Source organism: Cynara cardunculus (assembly GCF_001531365.2).
Source record: "Cynara cardunculus var. scolymus isolate 2C chromosome LG 15, CcrdV1, whole genome shotgun sequence".
Classification (NCBI taxonomy): domain Eukaryota; kingdom Viridiplantae; phylum Streptophyta; class Magnoliopsida; order Asterales; family Asteraceae; genus Cynara; species Cynara cardunculus.
In genome coordinates, this window is record NC_037542.1 from 18281099 (window position 1) to 18299673 (window position 18575).

Below are 18575 nucleotides of genomic sequence, written 5' to 3' on the forward strand. Positions count from 1 at the left end.
TCCTAATTATATTTTAGATTTTTTATATTTAAAATGAGATGTTTATCCTGTATTTGATTGTGTTTATCTGCAGTTAGTTACACGAATTCAGATATGGGAAGGGTTTAAGAGTTTTTAAGAGTTTTAAGAGTTTTTAAGAGTTTTAGTCAAATGCTTTATAAGATAGTATAGATAAATTAAATTATGATAAAATTTTGAATAAAAAAATGATACTAAAACAAGAATTTTTAAATAGTTAATTTGATATAACTATCGATATATATTTTTCAAAATTTTATGATATCTTCAAATTTAAATTTTATTCAAAAATAAAAACATTATTGTTTTATCAAAACCATGTAAAACCGTAAATAATGAACAAAGAATAAAACAAAATATTAAAATCCAAATGTATCTCGCTGCAGTGCGAATATCCTTCTAGTAGTAATATAATAAGAATAATAATACATAATATTAAGAGAGATTATTATGCTTAAACAATTTTACTTTATTTCATGAAAGGATTCATATGTCACCTTATCCACACACAAAAAATATTCATATACCTACATAATTTCAACTATAGTATGAATGTCTCTAACAAAAATGCAAATCGTCTCCACAAAATTATAACTGAATAGAGATGAAGAATTGAGAGATAAATAGAGAGATTATCATATAAGTGTACCATGAAGAAAAGATGAAAATTTATTATCGAATAGGGAGAAATAATGAGTTAAAAGAGCAATTATTAGAGAGAACATGAGTAGGTTGAAGTAACATAATTAAAAAACCTTAAATGTGAATATCAAAAATCAAAAATAAATATTGAAGTGAGAGAAGCTTGGGAAAAGGTGAAAATGAATAAAACACTTTCTATCTCTGAGAAAAGGTCATGTCACTGCACATGGTTTCTTCTTTAATATATATCTATCGAGATTTTCTTTAGATATCAGTTTTAAACCTAAAAAATGACAGAAAGTTGAATTAATCTCTCTAGTATAAAAAGCAATATGGTAGAATTTTACTCAAACCTCGAAAACCATCTTTATATTTATATGTACAATGACAATTTATGCTATTAAACTCAACTAAAAACATAAAATCAAAATCAATTGATCGCTTTTTGTTTGTTATATGTAATATTTGAGTGTATTTCGTGTTAGTGTGCTAACAAACATTATGTGCCAAAAACCCACTTGATATTTGCTTATATTATTAAACCCAACTAAAACACAAAATCATAATCACCGCAACCTATCTTGATTTATCTTTTTGTTTGTTATATATAATATTTTTTAGCCCAAATAAAACTCGAGTTCATTTTTGTCCTGGTGTACTAAAAACTCTTCCCTTCTATGGACAAAAATATAGAGGTAAAGAAAGAGAGGAGAAAAAAAATGAAGAAATCAATTCAAGATAAAAAGTTAAGTTGACTAATCAATGACAAGACATTAGCATATACGTCTTCTGGACAACTCCATCACAATCGTCACATATTTTATAAACCGAGATGACAAAAACAGACAAAAATCCCTAACATATATTTTCACAACAAATGACGACCTAAATTAGTAATCACATTCATAGATTTTGATTCATATGTTTTTGAGTGTAGGTTTGGTGTGCGAAGAGAAATGAGAAACACATTTGCTTAAAAAAGTGTGGAAAGAAACCCTTACATGATTCTTTTATATATGATTTCTCACATGGATCTTGAAAGGGAATCAAGTTACAGACGGGGCTAAATCATGTGTTCAAGAAGAAAAGATGGAGGTAAGGAAGATAGTTGTATTAGGTTAATAATAAAGTCAAGACATTTAGGTGACGTTTGTTTTTTAAGAGGTGCTGAAGTCTGAAGTCTGAATTCACTTCTGATTTTTAGGAGGTTGTGCTGAAGTCTGAAATCAGAATCAGTCAGACTGTTTGTTTTTTGCGTCTGAAATCTGAAATCTGAAGTTTGAAGACGAGAGATCGAGAGTTGATATGGATCGACAGTTGACAAAGTTGAGAGATGAAAGATCGAGACAGAAGAGTTGATCTAGAGAAATCGAGCGCAAAGAGATCAGAGTAGGTACGCGACGATTTGAAATAAGAGGTTTCGCAACTACTTAAATTTTCGGACCTAATAAGAGCTTTTAAGCTCTTAATTGAAAAAAAAAAAAACACACTGAATCCTCTTATGTCTAATCGATTCAGACTTAAGAGGACATTAAGAGCTTTTTTATTTAAAACAAACAGCCCATTAATGTCTTGTCTTAATTAATAAATTAATAACTAATGGGTGATGAATAAAGTAAGACAATTGGTTTATGAAGAAAAAAAATAGAACCGACATATATGGTACTAATAAGTCAAGAAAATTAGTGTTAATTAATAAATTAAGACAATTAATGGGTAATTAATATATTAAGACGTAATAAATAAATTAAGAAAATGGTCCCGACGAAATATTTAAATTAGCACGCCAATAATTAGCTTAATTATTTGAAAACTTTAAAATTTATGAGATCAGTAAAGTAAGGTCCATTTTAGACCATCAATGTAAATAAATATCTATACTATCTTATAAAGCATTTGGCTAAAACTCTTAAAACTCTTAAAAACGTTCATCCCTATCCGATTTCATCTCATATTTGAATTCGTGTAACTAACTGCAGATAAACACAATCAAATACAGGATAAACATCTTATTTGAAATATAAAAAATCTAAAATATAATGAGGATAATCATTGAGTTCTAACAGTATACTTAATTATTATCTTTATAAAATGTTATATTATTAAACCAAAAATAAATTATTTCATTATTAAATTTAAATTAAATTATAATAAAAAAATAATCTATATACTATATTATAAAGCATTTGACAAAAACTCTTAAAAACTAATTTTTATGCGTAAAATACTGTTTATTAATGCATATTACTTAAAACTCAAGATTACAAGTAGATTGTGCGTAAGTACAACTTATTAAAGCTCCATATCTAAACTCTATTTTTTTTGGTTGATTTCACAACTTTTTTTTTTGTTGATTTCGAGATAGTTTTTTTGGTTGGTAAGAACATAAACAGAAAATAACTGAAAGGAACTATGTTAGAAAGTTAAAAAATATATTTTTAACCTAGGTAAAGAAATAGAGGCTCATCTAGGAATGTCAACGGGCCGGGTTTGGGTCGGTTATTGGTATCCTCATCCCCAAAACTAATAACTAAAACCGTCTCCCTAACCACCCCGATCCCTGTCGGGTCCCCACTTTTTCTCTGATCCTCGTTGGGGAACCCGTTAAAGGTAAAAATCCCACTTTTCCCGTTGGTTATACCCGAACCGATTTGAAATAAATTACAATATATTAATTTTCATAACTAAAAATAAATTACAATTTTTTAAAATATGTAAGTCTAAATGTCTCAAACATAATCAAATCAATTACAAACAACATATTAGATTACAGTGTAAAAATAAAAACAGAAATTCAAACACCATCCAACTAACATCACGATTAGACAAATAAACTTGATTTTTCGTGAGCCTTATTTGGGTATTGAGTTAAAATGAATAAAAGTCTTTTAAATTTTAATGTTAGTATTTTTTTAATGATATATATATATATGTGTGTGTGTGTGTATATATATATATAAATTAAAATTAATATATACACACATACCGGCAGGGCTGGTGATCACCGTCCCCAACCCCGTCCCTATTAAAATCCCCGAATATATCCCCAATCCCCAAAAAAATGTTTCCGAACCCGACCCAAAAGTTTTGATTTTCGATTTTCACTATTGATTTCAGGTTTTTTTTTTCCCAATCTCTAGGGCCATCCCCATCTGTTACATATTAAATCCGCCCTTGTGCCAAATTATAATAGCCACATGTGAATATTAAAGTGAGAGAGTTGACCAGGGTGCTAATTAATGAATTATTAACTTAAGTTTTTATAAAGTTAAAAAAAATATATATTATTATCTGAAATTGATAAAGTTGCAAAAAATAATATATTATTTTCTACGAATAAAATGACTTTATTGTCTTGTTATTTTTTTAAACTTAGTTTATACTAATAATTATGATCATGAATTAAAATAAACAGAATGTGATGTAACCCCTCTATCTATCATTTCTTATGTTTTTTTCCTTATTAAATCTTTATAAATTTGTTGGTTAATTCTTTCTTTATATAAAAATAGACGATGTTTGAATCTTGTCTTTAAAATCTTATTAAAAGGAAAAATAATATACAAAACACCCCTAAATTTAAGCTGAATAATAAGTAATTTTGAGAAAAACGAGACTTGAACCTAATCCTTTTTTTACAAGGACGGTAACGTTAACCATCTCTGTGATTACAAACTTACGTCATTAGTTTAGTTTTAAAAAATATAATGACAGCCAACAAGAAGTACGGTGACAAGTGACAACCTCAAAAACGTATTCTTTTTTCCCTTTACGACCAAACCATAGAGTAGTGACCTAGCTATGCCATCATATTCTTCTATGGAGGTCCATCATTACCTCTTCTAGAAGTTGTGCAAAAAACGTGATATAAAAATACATTACAGACTTCTTCTGTTTTGTTATATGGAATTTATAGATTGGATTCTTCAAACAAAATCTAAGGAGGAATAAAAATCCCTTTGTGGCCACGGAGATTCAAATGCGATGACTCCGGGCTATCTGCAAAGCAGGTGGGCGTCCTGGAATTAGTCGGCTCGCATAGCGGATTGGATATCAAGGTTAATAAAAAAAAAGGTAATACCATGAAGTTGATGGGGTACTGGAGAAGATGACTTGGCAGTACATTTAGCCGGTAGGGAAAGCTTCTGTAAGGTTGGCCGGTAGGGGAAGAATCCGTGTGTGTATATATATAATTATATTACTAGTTGTGTACCCGTGCAATGCGACGAGAGCCATGAATTTTAATGATTATAAAGTTTCACTGGTTTTATTAGAAAAGATTTAACGATGATATAAGTTACACTTGGTCTTTATATATTAATACAATTTGAATAAATAAGAGTTATGGTTCCAATTACAGTCTATCGATGAAAAAAGTTATATGACAGTTTAAAATCCAATATATTTAAAATCAAACATATTTAAACGACTACACAAATGTGTTCGATTTATACCAAGAGCAAAGAATAAAGAGATCGAGAGCAAGACCGAGTTCTAGAGCAATTGAATGGAAGATGAATGATAAAACTTTTAATAACTCATGATGAATATTAGTTTGAATCTCACCTTGGGGGATGGAGAGAAAACATAGAGGTATGAGAGAGTGAAGTCATGAGTGAAAGATGTCAAAAGTATCTTGGAAACATGAAAAGAAAATATAATAATGTGTATTGGTAACTGTACTCTATGTTATTTTAATTGTAGATTAAAAAATTTTAAAACTAAATACATAAATTAGTAGTACTTGATGCATTATGAATTGTTTTTAAGACTTTGTGCATTAAAAATTGTTTTTAAGAATTTTTATAAATCTGTTTTATAAGGTAGTATAAATATAACATATTATTCATATTTTTAAAAGAAATTAAGAAAATTGAAATGACCAAAAGGCCCCTAACTAACTAACTAACGAAGTGAAGTTAATAACAGGGATCTAATTCGTAAAAAAATTAAAACAATAATGACCCGTAATTTTCATATAACACAAGGACTAAATTTGTAATTTACTTACGTACAAATAAGACTCCTATTTTGGAACATTAGGGCTGATACCTGTTGGGGTGTCCATTTAATTGTATACAAGGATATCACTTTCTAATGTATACTTGATCAACAAACAACCATCATGAAAAACCAAAACCATCCTCCTCCGTTTCACCGCCGGTTGGTCCTCCGCCGCCGGTGGTTCAACCGCATATTCGCCGTCATATACACATGCACCGTCTTCACCTTTCTACTCCATCAAACCACCCTCCTACTCTTCCACACCACCAACATCACAATCTCTTTAATCATGTTACTAGCTGACATCATCCTTGCTTTTATGTGGTTCACTCACCAAGGCTTCCGGATGAATCCGGTTCACCGGAAAACTTTCCCTGAAAATCTCCCCAAGGATGAGACCAAATATCCGGCCATGGATGTGTTCATATGCACAGCAGATCCAGATAAAGAACCACCAATGGTGGCTGTGAATACGGCTTTGTCAATCATGGGGTTTGATTACCCGACGGAAAAGTTGTCGGTTTATTTGTCGGACGACGGAGGATCACGGCTGACTCTTTTAGCTTTCATGGAAGCTGCTAAGTTTGCAAGACACTGGATACCATACTGCAAGGAGAATCAAATAATGGATAGGTCTCCAGAAGCTTATTTTACCTCAAACTACACTTGTTTCCCTCGCACCCATGAAATCAAAGTATTATTCCATTCCATTTTAACACCCCTCTCTCTCTCTCTCTCTCTCTCTATATATATATATATATATATATATATATATTCAGGTTCAAGTGAGAAAACTATCAAATTCCGAGAAGGCGGGTAGTTCCAAGATTATAGATAATTACATGTGATACGAACACGTAATCATACATGACTAAACACATACTTGTTGTGTTGACTGCAACTTCCTTGCAACCTTTGGTTGCATTCACCAAGTCCACTACGTCCTTTTTGGATGTTTTTAGTCATATATATTTTCGTCTTCATATCACATATGATCATTTATGATCTTGAAAATTCTCGACTTCTTATATGTTAATATTTTCTCACATGATCATCCCCACTCTCTCTATAGATTTGATCAGGTTCCAATTAGAACCACATTTCCATTATGAACCATTGAACCAATGAGAAAACGCCACATGTCTATATACATGATAAACATTGATTGGGTCAAAATATAGTATGATATTATAAATGTCGTAAAAAATCCATATTCATTGTTAACGTTGAATCATGGAACTATAATAAAACATGAGTTTTTGTATATAAATTGCATTAAATGTTATTTTTATATATAGTTTTGTAATTGCAGGTGATGTACGACAGCATGAAGGATAAAGTGGAGAAAGGTGTGGCCACCGGCAGTGATGATGTTTATCAGCCGACCCACATATTCAACCAATGGGATGCCAACTTCACACGCCAACACCATCCCACAGTCATCCAGGTTTCTCTGTATTCTTAACGTTTGACACATTCGCTTGATCGGGTTGAAGACATTTAAATAACCCAATCTAATGCTTGCGTTTTGGAAAAATCTTAACCCAACTCAATCCAAACCAAAGTGCAACCCACCCCATACGGGTTGGTCGGGTTGATACTTTGATATATTAAAATATTATTCTAATCTTGAATATGTTATTTTTCTACTCATAATTTTTTTTTCATCATCAACCATTTGATACAACTTATCCATATTTCTTACGTATATCACATTCAGTTAATTTTCTCAATTTACATATATATGTTCACAGTTACTGAACATATATATGAATGAGTTATATAGAGACATGTATAGATTGAAAATATGTGAATATGAAAAGCATACATGATAGTGTAATTGTCTAATGTATATATTAGTAAAAATTCAACAATAATATTAAATCCAAGAAATAAAAGGATATCGGGTTCATCGGGTTGGGTTGAGTTCAAATAATAGTAACCCAATATATACGGTTTGACAATTTTACAACTCGATTAGACATCGGGTTGCTTCCGGTTAGATTATTTCATGTTGGGTTGATCGGGTTGCTTCAGGTTAGGTTATTTCGCGTTGGGTTGATTGGGTTTTTGAGCACCCTACCTTCACATATATAAATCGTTTTCTTATCCTAGGGACTAAGATTAAAATTTGTGATTTATATTTTTTTAATTTTTTATTAAAAATATTTTTTTTATCATGTAATAGTTTATTTAAAAACTGATTTGTCATTTATAACGGTTGCTAACTGACAGCGTTAATTATATGGATCTTGAGTGTTATGAAATTGAAAAGTTAAGGATCTTCGATATAGATAATTCATTCTAACGGATAAATCCAAAATCTAAGCGTACCACATGGACCACCAGTATAATTCACTCTTTTTTCAAAGTCATAATTATGATAAAACATTAAGAGAAGATGTCATATCTATCTCTTCTATTCAGTAGAGATAAAGTGTGATATATGTTCTGCAGACCATAACTATGAATAAAATTTAGTGATTTACTGAGTCTGTTTGATTCGGTTTTATTATCAGGTGTTGTTAGACGGTACCAAAGAAACTGACGTTCTCGGTCATGCAATGCCAAACCTTATTTATGTCTCCCGAGAGAAGCGTAAGGCAACACCTCACCATTTCAAGGCCGGTGCTCTTAATGTTTTGGTAAAAGACTTGATGGATGGATCCTGTTTTCATCGTTTAAAATTCGATTTTCATTAATTGATTAGTATCAAAATGTTTGAATCGTTTTTTTCCAGCTCCGTGTGTCGGAGACCATAACAAACGCACCGATTGTCCTTACCGTTGATTGTGATATGTACTCGAACGATCCAAAAACGCCACTAAAAGCGTTGTGTTACTTCTTGAACCCTTCGATAGATTCCGACAATATAGCTTTCCTTCAATTTCCTCAAATATTTCAAGGGATTAACCAAGATGATATATATGGTGCCGAGTTCAAGTTCATATTTCAAATCAACATGACCGGCTTCGATGGTTTGTTGGGCCCTTCTCATGTCGGCACCGGTTGTTTTTTCAGAAGACGAGCCTTCTATGGAAATCCATCTTCGCAAACTTTGGAACAAACAAGAATACAATCAATCCGGTCCGACATGTTGTCCCGGTGTCATGAGGTAGCTAAGAGTAACTTCGAAGCCCAAACTAAATGGGGATATGAGGTAATTAAGTAATTGGATTATTTATAATATCGTCACTGCGATAAAATCGACTTTATAAGACATTAAATATATGTAAATGTCATAACAAAATGTTCTTATTGGACTTGAGATTATAACAGCAAACAATTGTGCATTTGATGCAAAAGTTTACAGGTAAGTTGATGGATTATTTTTGGACACAGTTATTTGAAAAAACATCTTACAATTTCTCAAAAAAGTGTCATACAGAAAAAACCAATAAGACGTCTATCAACTTATTGTAACACTCTTACAAATGACGCAATTGTTTGATTTTATAAATCTAAGTCCTGTAAAGTTGTCTATTAAGACATCTGAATATATATTTGAAGTCCTATAAATCGAATTTTGCTGTCATGACTATAATAAGCTCTGTTATTGTCCTACATTTAGCTAAGTTGGCATGATTTGTTCAGTTGGGGTATCGATATGGATCGATGTTAGAAGACTTCGACACAGGCTATCATCTTCATTGCAAAGGATGGAGGTCCGTTTTTTGTTTACCGAACAGGCCCGCGTTCTTAGGGACCGCACCGATGAACCTTCATGACTTACTCAATCAAACCCAAAGATGGTCCATGGGTCTATTAGATATGAACTTTTCTAGGTACAACCCAATTAAGCATGGCTGCAAACACTTGCCCCTTTTTCAAGCTCTGTGTTACACTCATTACATCTCTTGGCCCATTTGGTGCATCCCACTCCTTATTTATTCCCATTTACCCCAACTGGCCCTCATCCACTCTCTTCCAATTTTTCCCAAGGTATTATTCTCGACTACTCATCATAAATCAATACTATAACCGTTAACAACCACCATTTTTATGAGTATTCATGATAAACGTTACCTGTTATATAGGTTTCAGATCCATGGTTTTTGTTATATGCCTTCCTTTTCATCGGAGCATATGGTCAAGATTTTCTTGAATTCAAACTGGGAGGCGGAACAGCACGAGGATGGTACAATAACCAACGAGCGTGGATTATTAGAAGTCTCTCGAGCTACACGTATGCTGTAATCGAGTATATGCTGACAAAGTTATGCGCCTCTTCCGCTGTGTTCAATGTCACGAGCAAAGTGGTCGACGAAGAAGCAAGTACAAGATACAAGCATGGAATGGTGGAATTTGGAGTCGAATCGCTCTTCTTCTACCCGATATCTGTGGCAGCTCTACTCAACCTAATCGCGCTTATATTTGGAGTCATGGGAGTTTTCAAACACGGAGGACTACAAGACTTGTTCCTGCAGTTCTTGTTGGTTGGTTTTGGTGTGGTTAATAGTTGGCCAGTTTATCAAGCCATGGTCCTCAGGAATGACCCTGGAAAGATGCCGCTGAAAATAACGTTAACGTCGTTTGCCATTGCTTCCATGCTTTATCTAGTTGCCCCTAAACCATAAACCAGTTCCATATCTGTATTAAGATTATTATGGCGTGAATATTTTGCAGACTACAAAGCAACCCCATAGATTCATGGTGTTCTACATAAAACATCACAAGCCAACTATTTAATTCTACATGAACTAAGAAGTGGGGTCTGAGGTTAGGTCTACATTGATCTTTATCTTGGACCCCACCTCTGGTTTTTATTCTACATGAAGCAATTAATACTTCCTCTTTCTTATCTTGAAGGTGGATGATCTGATCACATCATCATCCATCTTCAACGTAGACTCGAGTACCTCCAAGGAGTCGGGTTTTGTGAAATACGCAAATAAAAGATAGATGCCATCTAAGTAGGTGTTGGTTTCGCCAGCTTTGTTTTTCTTTTTGATGCTGTAAGCTAACGGAATGACTCCTCTGTTGAATACCTCTACGTACATTCCACCTCCAGCAACAAGCAACTGAAACAACCATAAAAATGATCGAAATTGAACTCGTTACTAATACCCTAATTACATATGTACACCTGCAAAAGAGTCGATCGATTTGAGGAAATATGACATCAAAATGAAAGCGCTTTCTTTGATCATAATTTGTAAGAGATAGATGCCCAATTCAAGAAACTTGTGCAACAAACTTGTGATCCTCTATGATCTTAAATCGAACTATCGAAGCAGCAACTACAGGCATCAATAATTACTAGGAGCCTAATCAACCAAGTTTTTCTTTGTTGAATTCACTCATTACAGATTTACAGCGAAAAGGGTCATAAATCATGTGGGCTTGATGATGAACATGAAGTGATACAGTCTTCTAATTCTACAATTGAAGTTATACTTTTCAAACAGATGAAATAGAAATCATATAAACTCGTAATCATTATCTATTCATAGTCCAATTGGGATGTAATTACTGTGAAAAATCATATGATTGGATGTTCATAAAAGTGATGATACCTCTTCGTATTTCTGGGTTAGAGAGAGGCGTTCATCTTCAGACATATCGGGTCTTAAAACAGCCATGGTTTCATATTGTCTTAAACCCGGGGGGCATTGGGGTTCCTGTTGTTCTTCAACGGCAGTGATGGATGGTGTGTTGGGTTCATCTTCACCACCAAATCCTCCTTCGAAGAATGAACCTGAGAAATCAAGGGTTTGGGCCTTAATTACAAAACCTTGAAAGGGGTTTCTTCTAATTTGATGATTACGGACAAAAGATGGGAACTTGTTGTTGGGGAACGGGACTAGGGTTTGAAGCAGAGGACGGGATGCGAGTACAGAAGAACACGTAGCCATCATGGTTGAGGAGACGAGATGGCTACGTTACACTGGAAGGGATGTTAACCGTACCTAAATTAGGTTATACAGCGTATGATTTTGGCTTAAATAGATTAAGTTATATAATTCTGATAAAAAACTGTTTGTTAGTTGCTTAATGATTTTGTATAAAATTGTAAAAGCCAAAAATTTGCTTATAAAAAAGTTATTCCTCATTCAATACATTGATTGTTTATTAAGAACATATAACAAATGTAAGTATTTTAATTTGTTTAGTGGCTATTTGGTTGGGTTTTTATAATGTTCATTATAAATTAATTTACGTATATAAAGAATTCTATTTGATGGGATTTTCTCATTTATGTGTTTTTTTTAATTGAAATGATATGTTTGGAAAAAAAAAACTTTGACTTTATATATATATAAAGCTTCCTTTAAAAGAATGAATATGTCATTTTTTATATCATTAAGTCAGTACCAAACAATCATGTGTACTTGACTAAGAGCTTGTTTGTTAGTAGCTTAATGATCTTAATGGGGCCCACAACTTATTTATTAAGTTATATATGACTATTTGGTAGTACTTAATGATATAGAAAAGAGTTTATTCAATAAGCTTATAGAGGAAGTTTTATGTAGAAAGCCAAAAAATTTCATGTCATTTGAAGTTAAAAAACAATTACTTTCATTTATGGAAAAACTTTTGCAAACAGAAATCTTCTCAATTTATACAGACATATTAATCTATATAGACATCTTTATCCATACTAGATTTAATGAAAAATCAATCAAATAAATTATAAGTCTCATTAAACTCATAACTGTTAACGAACAGACCCTTAGACTTAATAAATACAAAACTTATTGAGAATTGAGAAATACAAAATTGTATCTCTTTAAAAGTCACAAAAACTGACCCAATGGATTCAACCCTTTTTCTGCGACGTTTGGGCCTTGTCCAATATAAGGCCCACGGGTTGAAACCCAAAACGTCTGGGTCCATAAGATCCGACCCTATCTTATGGTGCCCGCTTTTATATTGCAAAATAGCTTTCTTGGGGAGAAGGGAAGCAGAAGAAGAAGCAAACATCAAAGAGAGAAAGGGAGAGATATCAGTTTTGAAGAAGGTATGGATCCTAAGCTAACCGAGGTCTCACAGCTCTTCGAGCGATTCAAAGCTGCCTTAGTACGTAACGATTTCGATACTTGTTCCAGATTGCTCTCTCAACTTAAGGTACCCCCAAATTCATCATAAACCCTAATTACACTCGCTGTTTTTTTAATGTTCCTTTCCGTTTATTATGAATCTATGTTTGATATAAATTACAAGTTGAGTAAATTCATTAGCCCAAATGGAGATTTATTCAGTTGATGTTACTGGACATAGATAAAAAAAAAAAATCCAGAATTGAGATCTAAGATGTAGTATTATTCTTTTATAATTTTGATGTATGTCATATACTTAAGGTGCTATTTCTGAGTTTAAGGAGTTATTTGAACTAAGTTTTGAGGACAATGATGGACGGTGTAAGTTTTTCTTTTTCAAAATTGCTTACTATCAAAGTCCCAGGATTCGGTTTAATGACTATGGATCGGGTTCCTTCCTTGGTTGTTTCAATTAAAGAAAACCTTGGAACGATTGACGTGATTTAGGATAGTCAGGAGTCAGGACATATTATAACCAAGGGCTGTTCAGTCAGGACATCTGATAAGGTGTATGTTTTACAGTCGAAAAATATCACAATCCACAGTTGGATAACTACCAAGGGCTGTTCAGCCATTATTTGATAGTTATAGAGTAATTTATGTAATTTGTTATTGTGTGGCAAGTGTATATTCATTTCTTCTATTTGGTTGTTAGGCTGGAAGTGTTCTTTTTTGTTGGCTCCTGTATAAATATGATTCTCGTGGCAGTAAGTTAGTAATGGAAATATATATCATCTCTTCATCATTCTGCCACTGTTGACAATTATAACACTGCAAATAGTTAATGTATAAATATGGATTTGGAACAATATAATGCATAGTGAGATAAGATTAAATCTGTTTTGGGGGTTAAGGTGCTGAAGAATTGATGTAGTCTTGTCTGTTTCAAAATAGAGACACAGCTACTGCCTGACCCAGAGCGGGAACCAATATAGCTTTATACCTAGTATAATTGTTGAGGAAGCAGTGCACGGCATAACTAGGTAACATGTTAGAAGTTCAAATTACGAAGACCCTTTGTGCTAATGGTTGGCATAATCATATTGAGGAAGTAATTACGAAGTGATTTGTTTTTAAATACTAGATTCATCATTCGTACCAGGTTTTTGAGTTAATCTAATCAGTCGAAATTGAGCTACCTGCATTGGACATTTCATGACATTTTGGTCTAACATATGCCATATGGCTTGAATTTCCTTGCCAATTGAGTATCAACTTTGGTGAGTTATGTGAACTGGATGGGACAACAAGGCTTGTGAAATTGCTTGAGCAAACATAACTGTGATGCTAACCATATCACATATCAGCAGTATATAATCTGTTTTGATTCTTAACTTGCAGATCCTGCTAATAGAATTTAAAAGCCTCCCTCCATTGTTTGAAGAAACGTCTAATGCAATTCAAGAATTAACTCTAGCAAGTAAGTATTCAGTATCTTGTATTTCGCTGCATCTTTCTCACAGTGATTGTACAGTGATCCTTTATATGTTATGGCTTATGCATACCTATGACTCTTGCACACATCCAGATTCCAGATACACAAGGCCTGTTTCTGCCCATAAATTACTCAGGGATAGCGAGAACTGTGTAATTTTCAGTTTCCCTGTTATATTTGCAGGAGATGATCCATGTGAACTCTGAATAGGTTTAATTTTGATGTTATTCATGTACATTGATGAAGCATCTATGATTGAAGCTAATTGATGAAGTGTATCATATTATTGTAACTGGATGTAACTATCATCGATCACTAAGAATAAGCTTGTGATCCTTTATGTTTTTCAACCTTTAAAGCATCAACTTGAAAACCTGAATAGTGAATTCGGCAACAACCCCTAAGAAAGGGTAAAAATCTGATTGCTTAGAATGATAAAAAATTAGAATAAAAAAGAGCTTGTTTCTGAATTCCAACTTCTCGCAAGTGAATGGATTGATTTTCCCCCCCAGGGTGACTTCACTACCTGGATCGTTATCTTTTCAACTCGTTCTGGCAGCTATTTTAATGGCACCCGTATTTCATCTAGTCTAGATCAATTTCCTAAGAGCTTCTTCTCTAGCAGGCAATTTGGCCCACAAACTCATATTCTATCAACCATAGAGAAACGGGTATAGAGAAGGAACTAAATCCCTAGAACTTTCTGAAGTTTATGCTTTAGCCTAAGCTCAGACTCTCTTTGAGCTTCTTGTCTCCCCTGCTTGTTTTATTTCTTATATAAGATACCATGCTGCTTTGGATGAGGAGATGTAGATGCATCCAATCTTTAGGTGAGAGGAAACTATTAAAATGAAGGGAAGGTAAAAGAAGATGAGTAATCCACTTGAATGTTCTTCAAAGCATGTATTTTGTGCAAGAACTCAGAGATAAAAGCAAACGGCTCTTTAGGGAACATTGAACTTCCACTCAAAAATTCGTCCAAGGCTTATCTTTTATAGCGTCTACAAAGTTGGCCCCTCATTACTAAAGAACTAAAGAACCCCTAAATAAAATAGGAAATCTATTAAAGTTATGAAATCCTAATTATTTAAAACTAATGGGGTATTATACTGTTAAAAGCAAATTCATTCCTCCATTATTTAGCATAAGAAACCCTAGACAATAATTTGTAAATAGCTCTCCCAGTTTGGTTAGCCCATAACAAAAATGGCACATTACATAAACAAAATCCCTTGGTAGCTTGGACTTGAATTAAGTTGTATTGGAATCGATCTGCATTTGTTCCAGAGCTATGATGTCCTTTTAAGGCTTGTTGAAGCTTCTTGGATCAAGATCTTGTTATGGGTTCTTGACCTTGATCGTAGTCTCCTTGATCACTCTCATATGGTGCCTGAGCTGTTCCCTAACATCTACCCTCACTGAATACATGGAATTTGCATATGATTTGAATAATCAACCAATATAAAGATCTGTTTCTGCACACTCCATGTCCTTGTTCGGCTCTTATAAAATCCGTTTTTGACGATTTCAGGGGATATTTACGAGCATGCTGTTGTACTTAGTGTAAAGATGGAAGATCAAGATGCATTTGAGAGAGATTTCTTTCAGCTGAAGCCTTACTACACAGATGCAGGGTAATGTTCCTTCGGCTTCCTAATACCTTCCTGAAATCCTTGTGATGGTTAAATGTTTTACAAAAAATGTTCTAATTTTTTAAAATAGAATTTAGTCGGGCCTTGTGTCCTTTTGCAATCTGTAGTGGGTTATTACTGCTTCTCCATTTTTCCTCGGTTAGGCTATCTGAAGACTAGGTACACCTGGTATATATCCTTCTCATATTCAGTAACCCGTCTACATGATACACTTTTTTTTTTTTTGGGGGGGGGGGTTTCTAGATGGAAACAGGGTAATGTAGTTCTTAGCTTTTTAATTTGATACCATTCGTGAACTTATGTACCATTTCCTTCACATGATTTCAATCTTGTTTTTTATTGGAACAGTGGTCGGCTTCCGCAATCCCCCCAGGAGTACCCCATCTTAGGTCTCAACCTGTTGAGACTTCTTGTACAAAACAGAATTGCTGAGTTTCACACTGAATTAGAGTTGCTTTCCACCAGCGCTCTTGAAAACCCTTGTATCAAACATGCAGTTGAGCTTGAACAATCGTTCATGGAAGGGGCTTACAATCGGGTACTGAGTGCTAGACAGACGGTACCTCATGAAACTTACGTTTATTTCATGGATCTGTTGGCAAGAACAGTCAGGTCAGAATTGCTTGATTTGTGTGTCTTAACTTACCAGTAACTTTTAGATGTTAGTTGCTACATTAGGGCGTGTTTGGTATCTAGATAGGACAGGACATAACAGTTGTTCAGTGTTTAATAATTGGATAGGAATGAAAAGATAAAATGACCAATTTATCCCTAATGAGTTGTTTATATATTTTAGCTAATGTATGTAATTTATTTGATTAGAAGAAAACAAATATTTTTTATAACAAAATATATCATTAGAAAGTTTTTGTCAAGACGATTAAAATGACACCAAAATAAAAAATTTAAGTAGTTTCCAATTTTTATTTTATATCTTTTCAATATTATTTTTATTATTAATATTTGATAAATTACATAAGTTAATTGAGGACAGTAAAGTGGAAGTTTAAAGAACATGAATACAATAAATAAAATTTAAAGAACGAGTAAAATATAAAGAGAGAGGTGTATTTGGTGTTTTAGAAATGAAGTAGATTCTATTTTGAGTTTATATTGGTAAAATACAGATCTTTTCCACCTTGTTCCATGGGTAGGGCCTGTTCCACTATGTTCTGTCATGTCCAGTGTACCAAATGCACCCTTATAGAACAAGATTCCTAGTTATAGGTGCAAATCAGTTGTGCTATTTTTACAATTTTCAGTAGTTCATAATTCATTTGCCGCAGGGATGAGATCGCTGGGTGCAGTGAGAAGGCATACGACTCTCTTACTGTTAAAGATGCGCGACAAATGCTACTGCTTTCCTCAGACCAAGAACTTTTTGAATACATCAAGGAGGTAGCCATATCAAAAGAATTCATGTCGTATTAAGCTTACAATTTTTACTAAAGATTCTCGAGTGTGAACGAAATGTGATATTATTATTTATGAATATGATGTTGAAATGAAAATTGCAGGAGCATCCAGAATGGGAGGTAAAGAATGGATCAGTGGTATTCCAGAAGGCCAAAGAATCTGCACCATGCAAGGAGATTCCATCTCTCCAACTCATAAACCAGACTCTGAGTTACGCAAGGGAGTTGGAGCGCATCGTTTGATTTCATTTTCACACAGAAAAAAAGGAGAACGAACGAACGAACGAACTCACTCGTCTATCTTATCTGCTTTCTCGACGACTGCCTGTGGTTTTGTACTTTTACCATTTAATTTCACTGGGAATATGCATGAACATCAATTGCATTTGGTGGTCAATTGAATATGTGTTTGGATTCTTTTAATGTGTTCACGAAAGATTTCCTCAAGTTTCAACTACCCGTCTTGATTTCAATTTATTTTATAAAATTAAATAATGGTTTTGTTTATATTTAAATGTATTTGGTAGTAAATAACATAAGTCGTAGAGGGGGGTTTAATGATTTATGATGATGTTAACGAATTAGACAAGGAAATCTCAACAATTAAATGGTTACATTATTGGGTCTTGTGTGTTGTTCTCTAATACCACCACCACTATCACCATCGTTGTTTTTAAACTATTAAGTTGCATTCATTCTCGTTGACCTTTCCAATTATTTTCTTAGTACAAACAACTAACAAGCAAAGCATTACATTATGAAAGGTTCTAATAAACAAACCTAACACATAAAGAATTCTTATAATAACTTCACAGCTCTTTAAGTTGTTATACAAATAATCTTGAAATTGTAATATGTTAGTTTTTTTTTATAAATTTTTCTTGACTTTATTTCCAATATAATAATTGATGTCTATATATATATATTTATTTAACTTATATTATATACAAGACCACCAAATAGGTTTTCGTTAGAACTATCATATAGAGTTTTGTGTAGGTTATTAATTTGGTGAGCTGGAAATGACTTTGCAAGGAAAAGTAGGAAAAGTTTCAATGCAAAGTTTTTATAAGCAAAAAGTATAAATAGGTTATCTTTAGAACTAATATTGTGGAGAGTTCTTATAAGAACTTCACCTCCTTTCGGTTCTTACCATTAAGTTTGTGTGAAGTGACAATTTTTTTGTTTTTTTATATATTTTATTGACTTTATAATTACTAGTATTATATATACTAATTATTGATGTCTAAAATATACATGGGATCCACGAAAAGGAGGTTCTTATAAAAACTATCATTATAAACTTTATGTGTGTTGTTAATTTGATCGGTGACGGTCAAAGGCTGTTTTCCAAGGTTGTCTTGTT

General features: G+C 33.2%; 3 protein-coding genes across 3 annotated transcripts; 2 read left to right on the plus strand and 1 right to left on the minus strand.

Annotated features, from left to right (window-relative positions):
- The first annotated feature begins 5668 nt into the window (after window positions 1–5668).
- On the plus strand, window positions 5669–10258 carry LOC112527469 (cellulose synthase-like protein G2). The gene is made up of 6 exons (XM_025138147.1): window positions 5669–6358; window positions 6977–7111; window positions 8184–8309; window positions 8405–8824; window positions 9259–9606; window positions 9702–10258. The coding sequence occupies exons 1-6, from the start codon at window positions 5786–5788 to the stop codon at window positions 10239–10241; spliced, it is 2142 nt and encodes a 713-aa protein (XP_024993915.1). The 5' UTR covers window positions 5669–5785; the 3' UTR covers window positions 10242–10258.
- Window positions 10259–10286: 28 nt separating this feature from the next.
- On the minus strand, window positions 10287–11591 carry LOC112527468 (30S ribosomal protein S6 alpha, chloroplastic-like). The gene is made up of 2 exons (XM_025138146.1): window positions 11181–11591; window positions 10287–10685 (listed from the first exon to the last, which is right to left on the minus strand). Exons 1-2 carry the CDS (start codon window positions 11520–11522, stop codon window positions 10446–10448), a joined length of 582 nt encoding a protein of 193 aa, XP_024993914.1. The 5' UTR covers window positions 11523–11591; the 3' UTR covers window positions 10287–10445.
- Window positions 11592–12569: 978 nt separating this feature from the next.
- Window positions 12570–17663, plus strand: LOC112527598 (26S proteasome non-ATPase regulatory subunit 8 homolog A). Its single transcript, XM_025138324.1, has 6 exons — window positions 12570–12735; window positions 14049–14127; window positions 15674–15776; window positions 16143–16406; window positions 17081–17192; window positions 17312–17663. Exons 1-6 carry the CDS (start codon window positions 12631–12633, stop codon window positions 17450–17452), a joined length of 804 nt encoding a protein of 267 aa, XP_024994092.1. The 5' UTR covers window positions 12570–12630; the 3' UTR covers window positions 17453–17663.
- Window positions 17664–18575: the final 912 nt, after the last annotated feature.